Genomic DNA, 21,545 nt, shown 5'->3' with positions numbered 1-21,545 from the left:
GTGCTTTTTGAGTACCCTCATTTTCGCTGAATGCTCTCCGATTCTTCCCTCTTACATATCTTGGTATATTTGCAATGTAATCACAACACCCACTCCCAAACACCTTGTGGAAATCCCTCTGCTTCTGAGTGCTGCCCACCACCTTTTCATCATCCTCTGCCGGGAAAATCACACCAACCCAAGTTTGATACGCCTTGCCTTCAGTAGTCGCACTCTCCTCATTTGGTGTGAAGATATTTTGGTTGGGACGGATATCAGTCCACTAGCGAAAGCGAGGATGAAAACCGCTGCGATATGCCTCACTCCTCAGGCAGGCTGTCCAAGGACCATTGCTCACCTGACTCTTCAAGAATTTTCAGCAAGTGAATCTTAACGGACTCAATACTAGTGAGCCTTCCTTCTCTCCTTTCTTTCCCTTTACCTTTGTTAACAAGATATTCTAGATGAACAAAGTCCCTTCATATGCACCCGAGAGTCCAGGAACATGCGAGGAAAATATAACTGTTGTTCACAGCCCTACCTTGTTATTCTGCTGCTCTTAGTGCTAGTACGCATTTGAAATTCATTGTGTGTCCACACCAATACTGGACGAGAAACCTCAACAGACCCGCATCGTCGCAGCAACCAGCCTCGCAGATGGCCCTTGACTCTGGTAGTCGGGCCTTGAGAGGCTGCGCGTCTTGCCCGATGGAGCTCTTTCGTCCCGAGAGCAAGACCCAGGTATGTTTCGAGAAATCAAAACAAAATATTTTGTTTCTGCTCCTTCCCAAAATCATCTAACAATAAGCAGCCTTCCTCATCACTAGCTGCGGCTGGTCAACCTGCTGCCAATACACCGAAGCTCGCATTCTCAACAACAATGCCAATGCCGTACCAGAAATTTGGTACCAGACGCTTCCGGTCTGCGGACTCCTCCGACGAGATCCAGAGAAAGAGCCTCTTTGGTCTCTTCGGTGGCGATAAGGAGAACCCAGGAGCTGGAACTACGCCGGTTGCTGCCTCGTCGCAAGGAACATCGAATTCGACCGACATCTCAATGGCACCCTCTGAGCGACTCGACATGATGATTGCTCCTATCGATGGTTTTCAAGCCGAAAATGGCGCCCAGATTGATCAGCATGCGTCTCCAAATGGCGTCACCGATCAAGTGGCTTCTGGCGACAAGAACACGCCTGAAATCGCTTCTCCGACGGCCAATAACTTCAGCCATATCACCAGCCTCACTGAGCACATCAACATTGCCAACGCCGATGCCAAGTCTGAGAATGGTGAAAGCTCCGCGCCTGACGATCACAGCTCGACGCAGATGAGCGAGAAAAAAGCCGGAAAGCTTCCAATCTACCGTCACAAGCGGACCGACACTGCAGTGAAGATCGTCGACAGAGAGTCGGCTGACGCTGTCCTGCTCCCATCCTCGACTTTCAGTCCCGTCAAGTCCATGAGCGACATCATTTCGACACAGACTGAGGCAAATTCTACCCCTCTTCACTCGAGCCACCTTGGTGAGACCCTCGCCGCGAACAAGCCAGCCGAGAATACGGTGCTTCTGCCGTCCGTTTCTTACGCCGTCTCGCATCTTGCCCCTCGCGCTCTTCCCAAGATTCCCACAGAGAAGCAGAAGCCGGATGAGATCCCTCCTCTCCCCTCTAGTTCATACGCCAGCCCCAGTCCCTCGCATGGCGTTCTCAAGACCTCTGGAGAGGACAAGAAGGCTACCGACAAGAAGGTCCACTTCAGTGACGCCGACGATGATGACGATGGATACAGTTCAGACGACTCTGACAAGACTGTGATTGCTGGCGAAAACGGATTGGTAGCGGCAGACAATTCGTCTCTGTCCCCTGACATTTGGAACGAGGAGTCGAAGCCCAAGATCTATCTGAAGGACGGCAAGCCGACATTATTTCAGCCCACAGCTGAGCCCGACTACTACACCAATCCTCTCTGGTCTCGCCAGTACCCAGAGATTCTCTCCAACGACCCCAACGTCAACCCTTACGCCAAGGACTACGCGGACAGCCTCATATCTCAGGATGGCAGCGAGTCCTCCTTCACTGATGAGACCAGCGCGAATACTGCGTACAACACAGGCCCTCGTGTACATCTTCCGTACCCAGGTCGTGGCCACCAGGACATCCCCCCCGATCCTCCGGGATTCGTCTACCCGCCTCCTTACAAGAACAAAATCGTCATCATGGTGGGAGGCCGTCAGTTCGTCTCCAGCGCGAACGTCCTCGGACGAAGCCCCTGGTTCGCCCACCTTTTCTCCCTCCCCATCTCTCAGTGGTTTCGCGACGGCGCTTTCCACATTGACAACGACCCGGACCTTTTCAGCCATATAATCCGCTACCTCCGTACCGGACAATACCCCTTTTTCTGGTGCGAGCGCAACGGTTTCGACCACGCAATGTACGCCATGATCCTTCAGCAGGCGCGCTTCTATCTTCTCCCACAGCTGGAGGCCTGGATTATGAAGAAGAAGTACATGGACGTCGTGCAGTCCGGGGTCAAGCACCGCAAGCTCACGATGCTTGAGTCCGAGGACTGGGTCCACTCGGTGAAGCTCAAGCGTGGCGATGCTTTCGAGATTGTGGGTGTCACCTCTACGTCTGGTAAATCTGGTTTATGCCATGGATATTGTGGGGCTAGCCATTACGAGGAAGGTCTGGATCAGGATGAGCAGATGGATGAGCAGATGGATGAGCAGATGGACGAGCAGAATGGCGAGCAGAACGGCGAGCAGAAGGCCAATCAGAAGAAGGGTGAGGAAGAGATTGAGCAGAAGGGCGAGGAGCAGGATATCGGCGACAAGTCGGAGAGCAAGGACGAGGATCTCGTTCATGTCTTCCTCACTGCAACGCGTAAGAAGGTCAATTTGGAGGCGCTGACCTGTGAGTACGATTGGCAATTTCCCTGAATCCGGTACGAGAGCTGCGGGGCGATGAGTTTGTTGATGATTATGGTTCAATGGCAATGGGATGTCGAGCTCGGGACGATGCTGGATGACCCCCCAAGAGTTGACCAGGATGACCATTGTATATATAGTTTTGTTTGATAACAGAAAGGCGTAGGAAAGCTCTACATCTATAGGTAGTCAGGCCTCGGAATAGCCTCAGGATTCTCTTATAATGACTCTCTCTTGCCCGATATTCCTAGGAAGTAAAATCAAAGCAAGCTCTAATAATTAGCCAATGCATTCAAGCCAGAATACGGGAAAGAGTGGTTGCTAAGGACGTCGTCACATGGCAGCCCAGAAAGGGATTGGCAGCCCAGAAAGGGATTGTCGCGACCTCCCGCCGAGTAGCTGAATATTAAGTAAAGTCGTTCCATGAAGCAGTATGACAGCTCAACCCTACCCAAAAAGGAAGAGATGAAAGCTTTTTTTACAGACTCTGCCTGTATTGGGTATCGAACAAGCGCGATCTCCAGATATCGGGAGGCAGGCGGTCTGCGGTCGACGCGAGAAATAGTAATATAGGCAGGTGCGGCATGGCGTTGGTTCCTTCCATGGTAAGCCGAACAAGGCACTGCTGCTGCTGCTGCTGCTGCTGCGAGCCTGTATTAGTAACGAAGACCTTTTGGCTTTGATTTAGACTTGATCTTCTTCCACATTTCTGAATCGCCTACTCCATTCTTCGTCGACAGTTTTCTCTCCAAAAAGGTATGTAAATGAGCCATGTCGGGAAAGTCTCAACGAGAACAAACTTAGCTAGCTAACGAACTTTAGAGACGTGGAAGGCGTGCCCCTTTGAGGTCCTGAGTCAATGCTCAGTTATGTACATCTAATCACAATTTGCATCAATGCACCTCCCATTTGCCATCGCTCCATGCCAGTGTTGCGCTGTGATGAGCGACAATCTAACCAAGAACTGGCAGATAGCTGCCCGAAGATTCGTCTGTGATTGGCCCGCATGCTGCGCAGGCGAGTTGGCTTCATTCATCATTCAAAGAGGCTCAGAATGAGGCAATGGTGGCTCACCTTCCAACACGCCAGAAGATGCAGCTGCTGGAAGCTGACACCGTCCCTTGCAGAACCAGGACGAATACGAGATTACCGAATGACTCGGCAATGACACAAAACTGGCTGCATCGTTCCATTTCTATTGCTAGCTTTCGAGCCCCGATATGAACCGGAGGGCCGGCAGTCCGGGGTGGCCACTCGACTCCATCCAACGACGTCGGACCCGGGCGTTTATGCGGAGGCACTCTCGCACGGAAATTCCACAAGAGGAAACTCAGCGCCGACACTCCGTATCCGCATCCGCATCCGGGTCCGGGACGTCTGTCCCTCGGGCCTCTTTTGCTTCGGTGGGCATCATGCGCAGCTCCGCAGACCTCAAGACCGACACACATGACATCCCGCTGCGTCAGCGCTTTGCCTCCGAGGCCGAGCCAAGCATAACTGCTTCCTTCCGTCATTATTCCGCGGAGAGAATGTGCCGGGTTGAAGTCGAATTAGACTTTCCCAATCGGAAGCGCTAGGCACTCCAGGGGTTCCCAGAAGCGACAGGAGGCCAGTTCTCGATGGAAAGCTTGGTATTGTGCAATTGCCTGTAAACATGAAGAAAACCAACAAGGAAACCGAAGCAACCAGAAGCTTGGCCTTCGATAAGCTTGCTTCTGTCCAATTGACACTACCATCGTATGCAACCAACTGTCAAGCCCATCTTGAGCATTCTCGATGAGAGACTTGAGCATCCCCCCAGTGCCCAGGTACTTTGCCTTTGGTACATGCGGGGGGGAAACGTTTCTCCAATTTGACGTTCCTTTAATTATGCCTTCAATCAGCAAGGTTAGGAAACCGAAGATCACTCAATCCACTCGCACGCGTATTCGGGTCCGTGGGCAGGAGTCGTCTGATACATCAAGTGTGTCACATGCAACTGACTCCCGCATAGAACGCATGCGGCCTCCAATGTGTATAAGGACGGGCCGAGTAATCTTCAATTTTACGCTTTCCTTTGTTCGAATCCAAGTTGTATTTAATTCAAGCCTCCTCACTTTGTCTCAACTACACGACTTTGTTAGCGGCGAGCGTGTTCAAACCCACTCTAAATTTCGGCTTCATTGTTAGTCAGAGGCCAACCAACAATCAGCACATAAAAAGGATACACTGAGACCGTCAGACACTCTGCTCGGAACACCCGGAAAACAACTCTCGACTCAGCCAAAATGCTCAACACAACAGTAACTCTAACCCACGTTACCCCGGTACCGGAGGGCATGTCAAAGGAGGACGCGATCGCTCTCATCCACGACGCGGAGCACCACATCAAGTGCGATCCCAACATGAAGGATTACACCAAGCGCACTCCCGAGATCCCGCCAACGGTGCCCCAGGACATTGAGCCCATTGCTGCGACGGAGTGCTACTCAGTCACCGACAGCGTGCCAACGCTGCTTCCCAAGGGTATCTGGGACAGGGATGCGGTCAGCGACTACGAATTCACGTTCACCAAGGACGGCAGCTTCGTGCGCACCAGCTGCCCACTCAGCGTTGTTTTGGAGACGCGCTGGACCGTCAGAGATGCTGAAGGCGGGGGAAGTGAGTTAGTTGAGGTTGTGGACATCAAGTGTTCCAGATTTTTGTCCAGCGTGGTGAAGGGGCAGTGCGACGTGAACTGGAAAGACTTTCACAAGAAGATCCTGGAGGGCAAGAAGTGATGCATCGAAGAGAAAAGAATTATTTGGTTGAGAGGAAAGATGTTGCGAACAAGACGAAGAGCCTGTAGATGACAGACATGAGTGGTATGAATAGATTCATATTCAGAGCGCCTCATGATCAGAGACGCATGCTTTCGTCAAAATGCTTGCTTGCTTGCTTGCTGGTGCGCCCTCGTACACGAGCTTACATGAGGCTACTTCGCCCGCCAATTTCCATGCTACCTTGGCCGTCTCTCATCTCACCACTACGGCCGACAACAAATTCTCTATAGATCCTTTGCAGTCTTGCTCGCTCCTGCGTGCTGATACTGGACCTGGTGCTCTCCAGAGCCTTCATCAAGTGGTCCAATCTCACCACAACCTCCTTGTCATCGACGGGCTTAGCCTCGCCGTCCGGACGTTGTGCATGCTTGACCCTCTTCCGAGCTTGCTTAATGCTTTCTAGCTTGGCAAGAATTGCGTTGTTCTCCACAATCTCTGCCGACCGACTGATCGCCTTCGTAGCAGGCGCCGCATCCTGCCCATACCTGAACTGCACGAAGCTGGGAATCGACCCGTTCGAGGAAGCCGATTTTCCGTTGACCTTGCCGTTGGTCGTAGGAGAGTGTGTGACATCATCCAACACGTCGTGAATTGCCTCCAGCTGTGAGTTAGAGACAAGCGCCTGGAGGTCTGCTCCAGAAAATCCTTCCGTCCGTCGTGCAATTTCCGTCCAGGCATCGTCAGACTTCGTCAATTCCTCGCTCAGTTTGACCTTGCTAGAAAGCGACTTTAGAATGTCGACACGTTCTTCCAGTGACGGCATGTCGCAGAGCAGGGACTTATCCAGACGGCCTGGACGAAGCAGTGCAGGATCTATCAGGTCCGGTCGAGAAGTGGCTGCGAGTACGTACACACCAGAGAGGCCTTCTGCACCGTCCATCTGAGTGAGGAGCTGGTTCACCACGCGGTCCGTCACTCCCGTAGAATCATGTCCACGCTTCGGCGCAATAGAGTCAAATTCGTCGAAGAACAGGACGCAAGGCTTGGCGGCCGATGCACGCTCGAAGAGATCGCGGACACTCTTCTCCGAGGCACCGATGTACTTGTTGAGAATTTCAGGTCCCTTGACGCTGATGAAGTTGAGACCACATTCTCCAGCCACCGCACTTGCGAGAAGGGTTTTGCCACAACCGGGGTATCCGTACAACAGGAGACCAGACCGCAGCCGCAGAGGGCATTGCTCGAAAATGGGCGCGTATTTTGTCGGGTATTGCAAGGTCTCAAGGAGAACCTGCCGGGTCTCCGTCAAACCACCGATCGAGCTGAATGTTGTGGTAGAGCTCTGCAGAGAGACATTTCGAAGTGACGCCGGCGTGAAACCCTTGAGGGCGCTGTCGAAATCAACGCGGCCAAGGTTAACGGCACCTCCCTCGTTATCCTCGCTGACTGATCGAATGATTGCCTCATTGCGAGCCCTTGCGACGAGCAAGCTAATGTCTCCTGGCATGTAACCGTCTGTGAGACCAGCGACGTCGAGGAAGTCTAGATCAGGATCCAGAACGAAGCCTGCTGCTGTCCCGTTCCGCTGCTCATGACTGCCTTGGCTGCCTGCGTCCATCCAAGCGCTATCTTCACCTGCTGCACTGCCATCCGCTGTTTGAGGTCGACTACCATCATGAGACACCTGCGGAACGTCTTCAGGAGAAACAGCATCCTGTCTCACAATGGACTCCATGACCTTGCGCCTTGCTTCCTTGTTTGGCGCCTTTAGGTCGATGATTTCACGAACGACGTGACCTCCAATTATAACATTATTCAAAGAATCCTTGCCTTCGGATGTCGCCAGCAAAACCACGCCAGTCTCCGCGTTGCAATATTGACGCACAATGCTGCTGATGATTTCACTCACTTGGCGGCTGCGTCCGTTGTCGTTGCCGACTTGCAACTCCGTTTCCACCGGACACAGCTTATCGAGGTCGTCGAGAACTACAACAGCCTTGCCCCCTAGTCGGGCTCCCCAGCTTGCTGACATAAAAACCTGATTCAGCGTGTCTTTGATAGTTGCGACTCTCGTCTCGTCGTTAACAAGCTTTCTGCATGGGAAGTATGTGGTGTGAAACAGTAGGTCTTTTCCGAGCTCGTGAGCCAGTGACTTGGCAACAGCAGTCTTGCCTGAGCCAAGGGCACCAGTAAGGAGAGTCGAAGATAGATGAGAGAGGTGACTTCGAAGATCTTGCAGCAATTTGTCAATGCCCACAAGCTGACCATCATAAGAGGGCTGCAACTCGGCAAGACTGTCGTTGTTCATCCACGGGGGACGAGGGACCGGGTCACGGAATTCGATATTGATCTTGTCGCTGAGTCCCAGTACCCATTTTGTCGACGATCTGAGTGGATCGCTGTTGATGGCAGTCGGGTCGAAGCGCACGACACCACCTTCCCAGCCTTGAGGAGCCTCCAACCCGTCGTAGAGACCAATGACTGATCCATCGGTCAGAGGACCACTAAGAAGCGAAGAAGAATCCTTGCGAGCTCCATACATATGCTTGAATTGCTTTGAAGCTTCTTCCTTTCCAGCTTTGGACTCGCCGCCGAACTTCAAACCGTCTGATGTCGACTTCTTGGAGGCTGCAAATGGGTGGATGATCAGCCTCTGCACGGCATCTAGTGGCCATTGCTGAGGCGCTGGCTCAATTTTGATAATGCCGCCTACAGCGCCTGTGAAGCCCAAAGTTGAGCACAACGGCGAAGACAGCGCGATTGTTTTGCTGTCAGGAGGATCATCCCAAGCCCGCAAATGCGCGATAACCTTGGTCGAGATCTTGGACGCGTTGGACGCTGCTTCAGCGTCCTGCTGCGGCTTTTGCGGGTTGGTGCTGGGTTGGGGGGTTGGACGCAGTATATTGACCGAAACGTAGTTTACACCTCGGAAGTCCTTGGTATAGAGAATGTCGCGGTCGACCCAAACACTGAAGTCTTGAATCGTGATGTCCTCGTCAAACCACTCCACGCATGCCGTCTGGTCTACACCTCGGAGACACAACGCCGGTTTTCGCTCCTCTCGCGCACTTCGACGACGAACTGTGCTCGCGCCGCTTCGCTTCGATTTGGATGTGCTGGCCACGCTGCGGTTCTCCCCCAACGAATGCGACGTCTTGGCTCGGGTCTTTGGCGCAACAATGACTTCGGCGTTCGGTGAGATTTTCGCGAATGGAAAATCGGTTGGTGGCGGGGGATCGAGCGATACGACCTTGATGTTGGCTGTAGAAGTTGGCGACAGATGCAACGTGACGGCGTGCGGCTGGACGATGGTACCGGTGCTCGAGAGGAAGGCGGGGTTCGGTAAGGCACGGACTTGGTATTGCAGGTTAAGTTCGAGGAAGTTCGCGTTGAGCTCAATCATTTCCCAGTCTTCCGGCGTAAGCGGCTCAATGTTGATCGTGTGCGCAACCGGAGGATCGACGTGTATGGAGGCTGTCACCTTCTGCCCATCCGAGAGTCCCAAAGTGTTGGCGAGCGTGGCATCAATTTCAACCTGTGCCACTTCTTGCTCGCGTCCACCACTCCTGCCACCATTGATCCCGTCTCGTCCGACTATGGGGGCGACTTTGCGCTTACTCGGCATGCCGGTCCAGCCCACGAAGACGGACCGTTGTTGTGATGCGCCGGACCCGGAGGCGCTCGCGGAGGAAGGTCGGTAATTGAGTTCCACGACGACATTTTGCGCGGGCTATTGCGCAATTGTTAATTCGAACTCTAAGGCAGATAGTCTAGGCATTACTTACGGTGTTGACGTTGACGAGGAGCGAGACCAACGATGCGGGGAGGTTGACCAGGCAGCTCTTGAGCTGGGGGGAGAGAGAGATCTCCGCCGGAGTCGATTGCGCATTCCGCCGTGGAGCCATGACAGCAATTGACTGATCAGCAATCCATGAGGTTGTACAAAACAAAAGAGTGGCACGCTCTTAGCAGAGAGCAAGATAGATTCGCAGGGCGTGGTTCGCTCTAATGGTAGCTGGAGTCTGGAGAAGCTAGCTGTTGGAGCTGGAAATGAGAGATGAACCGAGACTGGCCTAGGCATGTGCCGACGCCGAGGCATTCCCGGCATGGAAAGTCACCTCCACCCCATTGGGCCCGAACACGGGGTAGCTGCAGGAGTCCTGTACGTATCTTTTCCGGACCCCCTGGCTTTTGGGGAGCAGGATCCATATGTTACGCCACATTGTGGCTTGCCCCGAAAATCAATTAACGCGTGTCTGACACGCTCGCGTCTGGAAGTCGCGTAATTTCGTGGTTTGGTCTCCCGGTCAATGTCTTCCCCCCTGGCGCATTGATCAGGTCCCGTCGATTCTTCTTCCAGCCCCCACCCGGCGCCAAACTTCGATTCGATAGCAGAAGAACAGAACCGAGCCCGAGACCACTCCCCGCTGCCGTCGCAAAGACGAATTATACCCCTTTCACAACTGCACCTGCGTCTGTCAGACTAGGTCATTGAGCTTCCAAGAGACAATTCTGCAGTCGAGACCCCGCAAATTCTGTCAAGATGGCGCTTCGTCAATTCAAGGCGCCGGTAGCGTATGAAGCGCAGCAGAGTAAGCCAGACCTGCCAACTCGATCCCACACCGCTGTCGCAAGACGATCCTAACTCGCGCCTAGCCGCTCTCGAATCCTTCCTCAAAGACTTCAAGGCGTCGCCTGAGCAGACCATCGCACATGCCCTCGGCAACATTACGATAGACGAAGATGACTTTAGCGACGACGATGAATTAATGGAGGACGATGGTGCCCGCCAGACTCGCCGGCGGGATAAGACCCCGCCCGCACACAAATACCAGGACATGATGCAGAAGCTTGCAGACCGCCAGATTGACGAGGTTTTGGTCGACCTGGACGACATCGCAGCTGTGGGCAAACCCGAGTAACTTGTCTGGCATGAGACTGAGGACTGACGATAACTCTAGTTCGAATCACAAATCGGCGACGAGCTCCATTTGGTGGAGTCTATCGAGACCAACACCAAGCATTATGTCGAATTGATGTCAAGAGCGGTGGACAAGCTTATGCCCAAGCCTAGCGCCGACACAACGTATGCCCACTTGCAACCCCTTGGAAATGCTCAACACTAACGGCAAAAAGCTTCAAGGATGACGTTCTGGATGTTTTGATGGAGCGAAGACAGAGGAGAAACGAGCAACTGCAGCGTCAAGCTACTGAGCCTACGGATGGCCAGCTCCCCGACCCTACCGTCGCCGAGGACAAGTTCCCCGCCGAGCTCACTCGCCGATATACCCTCGTCTTCAAGCCTCGATCCGATTCCCCTGACCACCCAGCGAAGGCCTACGCCGTGCGTAACGTCAAGGGCGACCAGCTTGGCCACCTGATTACCGTTCGCGCAATCGCCACCAGAGTTTCAGACGTCAAGCCCATCGTGCAGGTCAGCGCCTACACCTGTGACCGTTGCGGCTGCGAAATCTTCCAGCCCGTCAACGAGAAGTCATTCGGTCCGTTGACCGTATGCCCCTCAAAGGATTGCGAGATGAACCAGGCCAAGGGTCAGCTTCACCCATCTACGAGAGCCTCCAAGTTCTTGCCCTTCCAGGAGGTCAAGGTTCAGGAGCTTGCGGAGCAGGTTCCCATCGGTCAGATTCCTCGTACCTTGACTGTTCTGTGTTACGGTACCTCGGTGCGCAAGGTCAACCCAGGCGATGTCGTCGATATTTCGGGTATCTTCCTGCCCACCCCTTACACTGGTTTCAAGGCTATGAGGGCCGGTCTTCTGACCGATACCTTCTTGGAGGCGCATCACATCGTCCAGCACAAGAAGGCCTACTCCGAAATGATCGTGGACGCCAAGCTTGTTCGCCGCATCGACCAGTACAGGCAGTCCGGCCAAGTCTACGAGCTTCTTGCAAAGTCCATTGCCCCCGAAATCTATGGACACCTCGATGTCAAGAAGGCACTTCTCCTGCTTCTCATTGGTGCTCCGTTGAAGCAAGCTGAGGATGGCATGAAGATTCGTGGTGACATCAACATCTGCTTGATGGGTGACCCTGGTGTGGCCAAGTCCCAACTGCTCAAGTACATCTCAAAGGTCGCTCCCCGTGGTGTCTACACCTCCGGTCGCGGTTCCAGTGGTGTCGGTCTGACGGCTGCCGTCATGCGTGATCCTGTAACCGACGAGATGGTTCTCGAGGGTGGTGCTCTCGTTCTCGCTGACAACGGCATCTGCTGTATCGATGAATTCGACAAAATGGACGAGAATGACCGCACAGCTATCCACGAGGTTATGGAACAGCAGACCATCTCCATCTCCAAGGCTGGCATTTCCACCACTCTCAACGCCCGCACTTCCATCCTTGCCGCCGCTAACCCCATTTACGGCCGCTACAACCCTCGCATCTCCCCGGTCGAGAACATCAACCTCCCCGCCGCTCTCCTCTCTCGTTTCGACATCATGTTCTTGCTTCTTGATACCCCATCTCGCGAGTCTGACGCCCAGCTCGCCAAGCACGTCGCCTATGTCCACATGCACATGAAGCACCCGGACATTGGCACCGACTCTGTTGTTTTCTCACCGCACGAGGTCCGCTCCTACGTCGCTCAAGCTCGCACCTACCGCCCTGTCGTCACGGAAGGCATCAACGAGTACATCATCAAGACGTACGTTCGTATGCGCGAGCAGCAGCGCCGCGCAGAGAAAAAGGGCCAACAGTTCACCCACACGACGCCGCGTACCCTCCTCGGTATCATCCGTCTCGCCCAGGCCCTCGCCCGTCTGCGTTTCTCCAACGAGGTTACCAACGACGACGTCGACGAGGCGCTGCGCCTCATTGAGGCCTCCAAGGAGAGTCTCGCCGCCGAGCAGAGCAGCTCCGGACGCTCGCGTCTTAACGCGAGCAGCAGAATCTACAACCTGGTCAAGTCGCTGGCCGACAGCGGTGCCTGCCGCGCCGACGATGCCGACGACGAAGACGATGAGCTTGGCACCGAAATGTCCCTCCGCAAGGTCAAGGAGCGTGTCATTGCCAAGGGATTCACCGAGGACCAGTGGCTCGCTGCCCTGGAGGAGTACAACGAGCTCGATGTAAGTTTTCACCCACAACCCAATCTTTCTTTTCTTCAGAGACATTCTCTAACCCATCGGAAAATAGGTGTGGCAAACGGCTGGCAACGGCACCAGATTGGTCTTCATCACGGCCGCAGGAACGCACGACTAAATGTCAGCGGACGATGGTACTGTCGGGGTTGCGTAGTGTCGTTGAAAAATGTTATTCGTCATATACGGCTTTGCAAACTGAAGCTGCCTTGGGATTGGCGTTGTTGGGTTTATCATGGATGAAGTGACCAGAGAGGCGGAGAGGCTGACTTTTCCCAACCACTCGAATGAAGAAGATAATGAATCACAAAAGATGCCAGATACATCTCAGTCCTTCGTCTCGTCCAATGATCATGATGTCAAAGTAGTCGCAAAGCTCATTTCTTTTACGTGGATTGGGAAATTCTCATAACTTCAGATGATGGTAGTATAGTACAAAAGCTCTTCCTTTTTTCACACCTCCCACATCTTTGGTACACTGATACATGTATACACTGCCCGCCCCCACCCGCACTTCTCATTCCATCGTCCCATCCGTTTAGTACTGCAGCATACGCGTGTTGAGCAAGCTCGCCCGCTCCAACTCGCCGAGTATACCACCACCAGCGACAGTCCACTTCTCACCGACAGAACCGGCGTCAACGCGCGAGCGATACATGCCGCTGGCAGCCCAGTACTCCATCACGGCGCGGGCCTCGTCGCGGCTGACGCCGCTGACGTTGAATGTCTCGACGTTGCGGACGGACTCGTAGATGCGGTCGTCGTAGCCCTTGCCGTACGGGTCGGGCGTGGGAACGTGCAGGCCCTCGGCAGCGGCGGCGGACTGCGCGAGGGCGAGCTCCATGGACGGGGAGCGGGGCGCGTTGCTGCGGCTGGTGGCGGCGATGACGGCGCCGCCGTTGGCGAGGGGCGTCTTGCCGCTGAGGGCGTCGACGAAGAGGCGGACCAGGGTGAGGTCGTGGGCGTGCACGAGGTTGAAGGCCGGGTCGCGGTAGGCGGAGATCTTCATGATGTGGGAGAGGCCGTCGAGGGTGAGGAGGACCGGGGGGCCGCCGGGGGCGGTGGTCAGCTCGGACCAGAGGGCCTGGAAGGCGGGCCAGGCGAACTCGGTCTCCTTGGCGGCGTTTGCGATGTCGTAGAGGGTGCCGTCCTTGGGGACGTGGAGGAGCTCCGGGTACTCCTTTGTGATCTTGTGCTTCTTGAGGACGGCCCCGTTGGCCTTCATGATTTGCTGCAGGAGGTTGAAGCAGTAGGTTGGCTGGTAGAATTGGAGGGGCTTGGAGTTGGGGACGGGGCTGTAGTCCGTGTTGGAGTTGGTCAGGTCTTGAGCTGAAGTATGTGTTAGTTGTGGTGATGCTGCTTGTGGAGTGAGTGAGCATACCTTCGGGGATGTTAATGACAACCCAGTTGTTCATGAGAGCGTGAGCCATGGTTTGCAGCAGCAACATGCTCTTGCCTCCAACTTTGTCTCCCGTCAACACCGTCCTCAACGTCTGCCTCTCCTGGACGGCCTTGTCGACCCTGCTGACCAGCTTCACCGTCTCCTCCCTCACGAGCATGTGCGGTTTCCTGAACAGGCCCCAGGGCTGGTGGATCTTGAACGCCTCGAGCGTGCGCAGCTGATCGACGAGCTGATCCGGCAGACCGACCATGGTCCCCTGGGCCTCGGCCGAAGACATCGTGGTCCCGTCAACCACTTTCAGGCCCTCGACGAGCAGCGCACTGTTGTTGCTGAGCGTGATGCGCTTGCGGAAGGCCTTACGCTCTCCCGGCGCGGGCTTCTTCACCTTGATGTTCTCCCGCTTCTTCTTGGAGTTCTGGTTGATCTTGCCGCGACGGATGTGCTTTCCCCAGTGTTGTACCTTGCGCATGGTCGAGGCGTTGGCGCCGCCGGCTGCGTGGGCGGAGGTGGTCGAGAAGAGGGCAGAGCCGGAGGGGGCGGCGGCCGCATAGGAGGTGATGACGGGGACGATGCGCTGCGAGAGGACCCGGGGTGCTGCTACTGCTGCGGCCGTCGTCGGCCGGGTGAGGCACCGCGCGCAGTTGGCGGAGGCCATTGTGGGTGATTTCGGTGCCCGGGACTGGCTGTTTCTTGCTCGTGTGTCTGTTTGCCGGTGAATCTTTATCAGGCCATTCGGATTGGCACAGTCGGGGGTGTTCGGTTCCGTCCGAAGCAGCTCGTCGAGTCGCCCTTTTGGTAGGTCGTCGTCGTGCGATGTCTTTCCCCAAGCTCCAAAAAGTTCGTAAATTCTCGGGCTCGTTAGAGGCACACCCCTCCGGGGCTCGTAGGTCATTGAGCCAATTGCAGCGCTGATTGGCGGGGCGCTGTTGGTCGGCGGTGCGGTGGCAGTTGATCCGATCTAATCGCTCGCCGCCAAAATTTCTGGCAGAAAAAAAGTTCTGGATAATCCCACCTGCAGGCGCCCCAGATACGCTCCCCCGTTACGCCGTACAACTCCAGACATCTGCACACTCCAAACCTCCCGGAACGTCGCCATTCCGAACCAAACCACGAAACAAAAGCACGCGACACAGGCTATTGAAATGGCGCTCCCCGTTTCGCGCCCCAAGCTGCCCGTCGCAGTCAACAAGCCCACACCCTACAACTTCGACCTGGGCCTGCTGCTCGCCAACGACCCCAACCCCCTCGAGCTCGACCAGTCCGCCATTGAGGAATCCCTCGCCGCCACAGCTCGCGATGGCGCCCAGGCCCTCATCAACCAGCTCCTGACCACCTGCCCCCTCCAAAGCACCTCCGACGGCGTCCTCCTGACGCTCCCGCCCCCCTCGACGGACCTGCCGCGCGAGAAGCCCGTCCCCAAGGCCAAGGAGCCGACCAAGTGGGAGCGCTTCGCCGCCAAGCGCGGCATCAAGCCCAAGACGCGTGAGCAGCGCAAGAACCTCGCCTTCGACGAGGACACGCAGGAGTGGCGCCGCAAGTGGGGTTACAAGGGCCTGAACAAGAAGGGCGAGGACGACTGGGTTGTCGAGGTCGATGCCGAGAAGGAGATGAACCGCCCCGAGGGCACGACGATCCGTGGCGACAAGCGCAGGGAACGAAAGGAGAAGATCAAGCGCAACGAGAGGAAAATGAGAAAGAACCAGCGCGAGGCGGCTGGCAAGCGGTAGAGAAAAGATGGAGACCAAAATTGAGTAATGCTTTTAGGTTCGGCATGGGTTGGCGTTTTATTGGCGGTGGTTATTCATATCCAGTCTGTATGCTTGGGCGTCGGATTCTTAAAAGGAATGGAACGGCTTCACGAGCCAGATCTCTGGCTCTGATTACATCAACCTTGACCGGGCACTGGTGCTTTGAATTGTGAACTTGTGGTCCTCATTTTCCACCGCGGGCTTCGTCTGGCCGCGCTTGACCTCGTGCTACATATATAATCCTTCATATAGTACACAGATCCCACCGAACCCCCTCAGTCATACTTATTCGTGAGCTGTGTCCGTGTCCCCCGACCTAGCCAGCATTTCGTGAATGCTCCTCATCCCCATGTCCTGCTATGCTACTAAAGACCAAACATCGCTAGATTCGTAGCTCCTCACAAAAGTGCAGAAAAGAAGAATATTAGGTACCCAAATCTGAGCTGCCTGAAGCGCGAACGCAAGACGGCGGCTCGGGTTGCGAGGATCCTGTTCGTTGATGCAAAAGTAGCCCAACGCAGTTTCCTAAAGGGATAAAACGACGGCTTTTGTGATACGATTCGATGCCCTGGGGTATACCAAATAGCATGATGCTGTGTCGCAAACGAAGCGAAACCCAATCTGCAATCTCTATGCGGTCCGTCACCTGGAGATTTTTGCAACCACTCGGACAGCATCAAGATAGCGATGGGATGGAAGCGCATGAAGGGGAAAACGAAAGTCGTTAACGGCGTAAGGTCGTCGTCGGTAATGTAATGTTGATGCAACTGCTCCATATGCACACGAGTTCCGCCTGGGTATTCGAGGTTGAAAGAAACTGTTGATGGTTTCTATGTTCTGCTTTAGAAACCGAGGGGCGAGAGAGGCTTGATGGGTGACAGAGGTCGCAGGTCGCTTGAACCTCGTGGCGCGTCGCGGCCGCTGTCGATCGTCAGAGTTGTTGCCATGGTCGAGTTAGATGCGACACTGCCGTTGGACTCAGAGAGTTGGAGGGGCTTTTTTTTTAGCCGCCGATCCTTTGGTTGCTCGGTACTAGCGTTTGAGTGCTTGCTGCTGTTGTCAGACGGTGTTGCGGCCCTCTCCAAAGTAATCGTTGGTTCCTCCGGTGTTGGTTCCTGTGATGACTCCTTGGATGGCTTGCGTGGCTCTGACAGGCCCTTCGGGGGAGGTTGGTCGAAAAGCTGATACTCCTGTTCGATGAACTTTGCCTCGTTCTTGCAGCCCTTCCAGCAGTCGCGCCAATCGCAAACCAGGAATCTGAAGCAGAAAGCATCAATCTTCATGCAGGGCTGGAAGCAAATGCAAAGGTTTCGGAAGTCCATCTTGTTCTTGTCCGAATGGGCCAAAAGTAGGCTGAGGTGGCAGGTGATGGCGAAGAGCAGGTAGTAGTTGAACGGCGATAGGTTAGACAGCTCCTCGACCAGGAGTGGAGGAACGGTTTCGTAGCCAGCGCATTCCCTCGCAACGCGTTCCTGTGCCTCCTTCGGGAACAGCTCATCGGGAAGCTCTCTCAGCCATGCCTTGAGCATAGAACCGATAATGTTGATGTCGTACAAGTCAGGCTGCTCGAATAAGTTGACGTCGTATTCTAGGAATCTTGTTAGTGCGCTGGTTACATCTGCGTGAATTGTTTCGTCAAACCTTCGTCGAATCTCCTCTGCCACTTCTTGATCTGGGGTCCACTACCCGGCACACGATACAAACCCTCGACATCGCAGCCCTTATAATTCAGATAGTCGATTGCGCGCCATGGGAAAGCAGGCATCCAGAACTCAGTCTTGTCTCTAGAGTCCTCCAAACGCTTCGAAATACGTGTGCGTCGTGTTTGCTCTACCAGAGGCAGGTTGATAGTCTTAAGCTGGTAGTGTTCATCGTCGATGACAGGCTCCTTCTCCGTCGTGCTGCCACTGCGGCCGCCCTTTCCGAAAAGACGATTGCTGATCATATCTCTTCCGCTCTTCAAACCACCGAAAAAGCCTCCATTTGCCGAAGAGGAATTCTGGCGGGGGTGGTGCTCCTTTTCTCTCTGAATCTCCTTGTTCCCCTTCTCCCTCAGGTTTTCTTTGTTGCCCATGTCTCGTGGCGAACCGCGGTCTTCTGAGCGGTTCCGCGCCGTGGAATTGACCATTTCCTTGATTGACCTGTCAGTTGCAGGTGCAGGCGCTGACGCCTTGCGTGGGTTGTAAGGGTCGGAGGGGATGTGCGACGGCTCGGGTTCGCTGATCGTTATTGGTACGGGGCTCGGCTGCTTGTCCCTAGAGCTTGAGCCGTCCTTGTCGCGGTCCTTGTCGCGGAGGGACTTGTTACGGGTCAAGAGACCGAAGGGCTTCGACTTGCCCTTCTTCGACGAAGAGGGTTGGGAAGCGGAGGGATCGAAGTCGGCAGCGGAGGCGACTGACACGTCGGACTTGGACGGCAAGGTGGGTGCGGGCTTTTGGACGGCGTTCTCAGCATAGGACGAGTCGGCTGGTGAAATGGCAGATGGGTTAGCGGCTGAAGAAATGGTCTCACGATAGGCGAAACGGGGGATGGATCAGGTGGTGGGCCCCGGCAGCACAGGCAGTGGGACACTGCGGTCTCAAGAAGGAAAGTTATCCTCGTACCTGAAGGTTGGGTGGGTTGGGTGGTGCTCATGGGAGCACTGTCGGGGCCCCTCGACATAGTTTCGCCTCTCGAGTCAGGGTTCTGGCTCGGGTTCTGCTGGTGGTTATGGCGCGAGGGTTGCTGCTGATGGTGGTGGTGGGCGGGCGAGGATGAAGATGCGAGAGAATGGGACGATTTGGACGACTTTGTGAAATTGAAGAAGAAGCCGCCCTTGGAGGCTTTGGTGCTGCTGGAGCCAGGGGAGGGATGGTCGAGGCGGTGCTGAGAACGGGGGCTGATGGGGTGTTGCTGATGATGCTGGCGAGGGGGCGTGTCTTCGGACGCGCGGTGCAGGGCGGAGGAAATGGGCGGATACTGCTGAAATTCGTCGTCGTCGTCGTCAAAGTTTCGATGTTCGTCAGCCAGCTGTAGAGACTGTTTGCGACTGGTGCTGGGTCTTTTCGGAGTGAACCTAAAGGGAGAGCGCGGAGATCTGGGAGAAGATTGCGATTTGGAGCCAGCGCTTGGAGGGACGGTAGAGGCGAGGGTTTCAGCAGAGCGCGGAACGTCCTCAGGCTGGTGGTCGGCGGACTGAGATTCAGACAGCGTCAGCGGCTGCGGTGCATGCTTGCGACCCATGGCAGGAGATTAACGTGCCCCCGGGGGCTCTGGCAGGCAGGCAGGCAAGTCGCTGGGTAAAATAAGTGTTTTGGGGGCCCGGTCAGAGAGGCACAGGACTCGAAGGCGACACAAGGCGGCGTATGCGCAGGCGTGTGGGCGTATTGTAGGCGTAGGTAGGTGAGCGAGGATGTTGGAGGTGGTGGAGGTGGTGGTGGTGGTGGTGGTGGAGGACAGCGGCTGCGGGAGCGCCAAAAAGAGGACCAAGAGCAGGCAGGGCAGAGCTGCAGCAAGTCCCAGTCAGGTAATCCGTACCGTATGAATCCGACAGGTAGGCGCAGGGTGTCGAGGTACCTCGCCCTTGGAGATGAGATGAGCCAGGTATCCGTAGAGGCGTGGTAAGGCCCCGAATGTGAGGAGGATGGGGGCGAGGCCAAGTATCAGGGCAGGCAGGCAGGCAGGCAGCGGGCAGGCCTCTTAGATGTCGGTGCCTGTGAGGTGTAGTGTGTGCAGTGGTGGCACTTCGAAGGACAGCAGCACCTCCCTCCCTCAGATCTTTGGTGGTGGTATCAACAGTACCGGGCAACAGTGCAACAGCACACAGGGCAAAGCAGCGAACGTGGATCAGGATGGGATGAGATGGGATGGGACAGACAAGCCCAGTAACGGCCCCAATCCTGATTCGTTGTCTGCCGCAGGAGGGTGAGCTGTAGCTGTTTCGGTGTGCGCACTGGGACGGGGACGGACGGATCACGCATCTGTCGGGGATAGAAAGGGGAGGGGGTGTAAGGGCAGGCAGACAAACAGAGCTGCTGTTCTGGATAACAAAAAAAACGACAACCCTGTGACAGTGCGGTTACCCGGCTTGTTCCTAAGGTAGGCCAGGTGGGCGGCGCAAGGGGCGTGTGTGAATGCAGGAAAGGTGGATGAGGATGGAGTGGTGAAAGATGGGATGGTGAGTTGTGAAATGTGTGTAATGAGAGCAGGTAAAGAGGGTGAGAGATGGTAAGAGGGTAAGATGAGGTGCGGTGAGGGACTAGCAGCGCAAAGGTAAGGTGACAATGGCAACCTGAAATTGTAAGACCAAAAGATAGGTAAGGTAGGTTGTATTGTACAGATAGATGGGCAATGGAAGGTACCTGAAGGAAGGAGATGATGAGGTAGCAGCTGTGGGATGGGGAAGTGGATGTGGATGTGGACTCTGAGGTTGGAGTGAGGTGAGTGAGGTGAGGTGCCAGCAGCCGGAGCCAGGGAGGCTGATGCAACTATGAAATGAATGGGCGTTGATTTGGGCCTCAAGGAGCCGGCCTTTCGGTGTCGTCTTCTGGGTTGTTCCCTCCTTGTCTACCTGTGCACAAACAGCAGGTGGCTGAAAGGGTTCGATGTAGATAAAATGGGGGATTGATGGAAAAGAGAAGAAGAATATGTGCTCCCAACTGTCAATGCTGTCTGTCTGGTCTGGTGAGGTTGCTGCTGAGGAGCGCAAATCCGGCCATATGCCTCCCGTCGATTGTGCCTGTCTCTGTAGGTAAGGTACCTAGGTTGTCTGTGTCGGCTTGTACCTGTGCCTGTACCTGGCAGCCAATGGCGGCAGCTGCAATCTGCAAGGTACAGATACAAGTGAAAGTCCCGAGGAGAGGGAGCCAGAAAAGAGCAGAGGGGCCGGGCAGCTGGCGAGTGAGGTCTGGGCCGGTGCCACGGTGCGGATCCGTAGTGAACTGAACCAGTGCTGTTGGTGTTGGAGCTGGAGGATAGGTGAGGAGAAGAGGGGGCGGAGGGGAAAGAGGCCTTCGTTAGTTGGGCTGCCAGAAGGAGGCTTGTCGGGTGGGTGTGGATCTGCCCCTGCCCTGCAACAACATCAGCTCCACTGGTGTAAATCAGACACGCGCCAGGTGGGAACACACCAAGACGTGAAGGTGGGCAGAGATCACCACTGCCTGGGGAGCCCGCGACGCTAGCACTCGAGTGTTCCACGCCAGCTGTGGGGGCCCTCAGGCTTAGCGGCCATGCACCCACCGTGGGCTGTGTCGAGTCGCCGCGCTGCTTCCGTGTTCAACAACACCTCCCGTCATTATCAGATTCCATGAATAGAAGCTCCAGCCCAGCCCGGCCCAGTCCGCCTCACATCATCAACACGGCCAGGTCGAAAAGAAGACGAGAAAAGCGTCTACAAACGAACCCATCAGCGTCAAATGAATCCATCAGCATTCCACTTCCTCCTGCCGTCTTCGCCCTCGCCCCCAATCGCCACAAACGGCCTACATGCGCTGCTTGCGGCATGGCAGCGCCGTCAAGTTTGGCCAACCTGGATTAGACCAACGGCTTTGGGCCTGTCCGTCTGTCCGTCACGCACGCACAGATCAGGACCCGGTTGTCTTCTAGTGTCGATTGGGCCCGCGCACGTATGTTTGACATTGGCGTCGCTCGAGCTATTGGAAGCCGTGTCTCCAAA

General features: G+C 55.3%; 7 protein-coding genes across 7 annotated transcripts; 4 read left to right on the top strand and 3 right to left on the bottom strand.

Moving 5' to 3' along the window:
* Positions 1–865: 865 nt before the first annotated feature.
* On the top strand, positions 866–2,917 carry CGCS363_v000452 (uncharacterized protein; the record flags this gene model as incomplete). The annotated part of the gene is made up of 1 exon (XM_036632301.1): positions 866–2,917. The coding sequence occupies one exon, from the start codon at positions 866–868 to the stop codon at positions 2,915–2,917; it is 2,052 nt and encodes a 683-aa protein (XP_036502140.1).
* Positions 2,918–5,172: 2,255 nt separating this feature from the next.
* CGCS363_v000451 (uncharacterized protein) lies at positions 5,173–5,664 on the top strand (the record flags this gene model as incomplete). Its single annotated transcript, XM_036632300.1, has 1 exon — positions 5,173–5,664. The coding sequence occupies one exon, from the start codon at positions 5,173–5,175 to the stop codon at positions 5,662–5,664; it is 492 nt and encodes a 163-aa protein (XP_036502137.1).
* A 184-nt stretch (positions 5,665–5,848) lies between these two features.
* On the bottom strand, positions 5,849–9,551 carry PEX1 (Peroxisome biosynthesis protein PAS1; the record flags this gene model as incomplete). Its single annotated transcript, XM_036632299.1, has 2 exons — positions 5,849–9,376; positions 9,432–9,551. 2 exons carry the CDS (start codon positions 9,549–9,551, stop codon positions 5,849–5,851), a joined length of 3,648 nt encoding a protein of 1,215 aa, XP_036502138.1.
* Positions 9,552–10,189: 638 nt separating this feature from the next.
* On the top strand, positions 10,190–12,863 carry mcm7 (DNA replication licensing factor MCM7; the record flags this gene model as incomplete). The annotated part of the gene is made up of 5 exons (XM_036632298.1): positions 10,190–10,238; positions 10,303–10,550; positions 10,608–10,732; positions 10,783–12,730; positions 12,798–12,863. The coding sequence occupies 5 exons, from the start codon at positions 10,190–10,192 to the stop codon at positions 12,861–12,863; spliced, it is 2,436 nt and encodes an 811-aa protein (XP_036501195.1).
* Positions 12,864–13,280: 417 nt separating this feature from the next.
* On the bottom strand, positions 13,281–14,799 carry CGCS363_v000448 (37S ribosomal protein S23; the record flags this gene model as incomplete). The annotated part of the gene is made up of 2 exons (XM_036632297.1): positions 13,281–14,071; positions 14,124–14,799. The coding sequence occupies 2 exons, from the start codon at positions 14,797–14,799 to the stop codon at positions 13,281–13,283; spliced, it is 1,467 nt and encodes a 488-aa protein (XP_036501194.1).
* Positions 14,800–15,286: 487 nt separating this feature from the next.
* RRS1 (Regulator of ribosome biosynthesis) lies at positions 15,287–15,871 on the top strand (the record flags this gene model as incomplete). The annotated part of the gene is made up of 1 exon (XM_036632296.1): positions 15,287–15,871. One exon carries the CDS (start codon positions 15,287–15,289, stop codon positions 15,869–15,871), a length of 585 nt encoding a protein of 194 aa, XP_036501197.1.
* Positions 15,872–16,734: 863 nt separating this feature from the next.
* Positions 16,735–19,114, bottom strand: rga2-0 (putative Rho-type GTPase-activating protein 2; the record flags this gene model as incomplete). Its single annotated transcript, XM_036632295.1, has 3 exons — positions 16,735–17,480; positions 17,534–18,358; positions 18,496–19,114. The coding sequence occupies 3 exons, from the start codon at positions 19,112–19,114 to the stop codon at positions 16,735–16,737; spliced, it is 2,190 nt and encodes a 729-aa protein (XP_036501196.1).
* Between the last annotated feature and the right edge of the window lie 2,431 nt (positions 19,115–21,545).

Source organism: Colletotrichum siamense (genome assembly GCF_013390195.1).
Source record: "Colletotrichum siamense strain Cg363 chromosome Unknown KSG_Cg363_contig01, whole genome shotgun sequence".
Lineage (NCBI taxonomy): Eukaryota > Fungi > Ascomycota > Sordariomycetes > Glomerellales > Glomerellaceae > Colletotrichum > Colletotrichum siamense.
The sequence above is the reverse complement of the archived record's forward strand: the minus strand, read 5'-3'. Positions and strand labels throughout refer to the sequence as shown.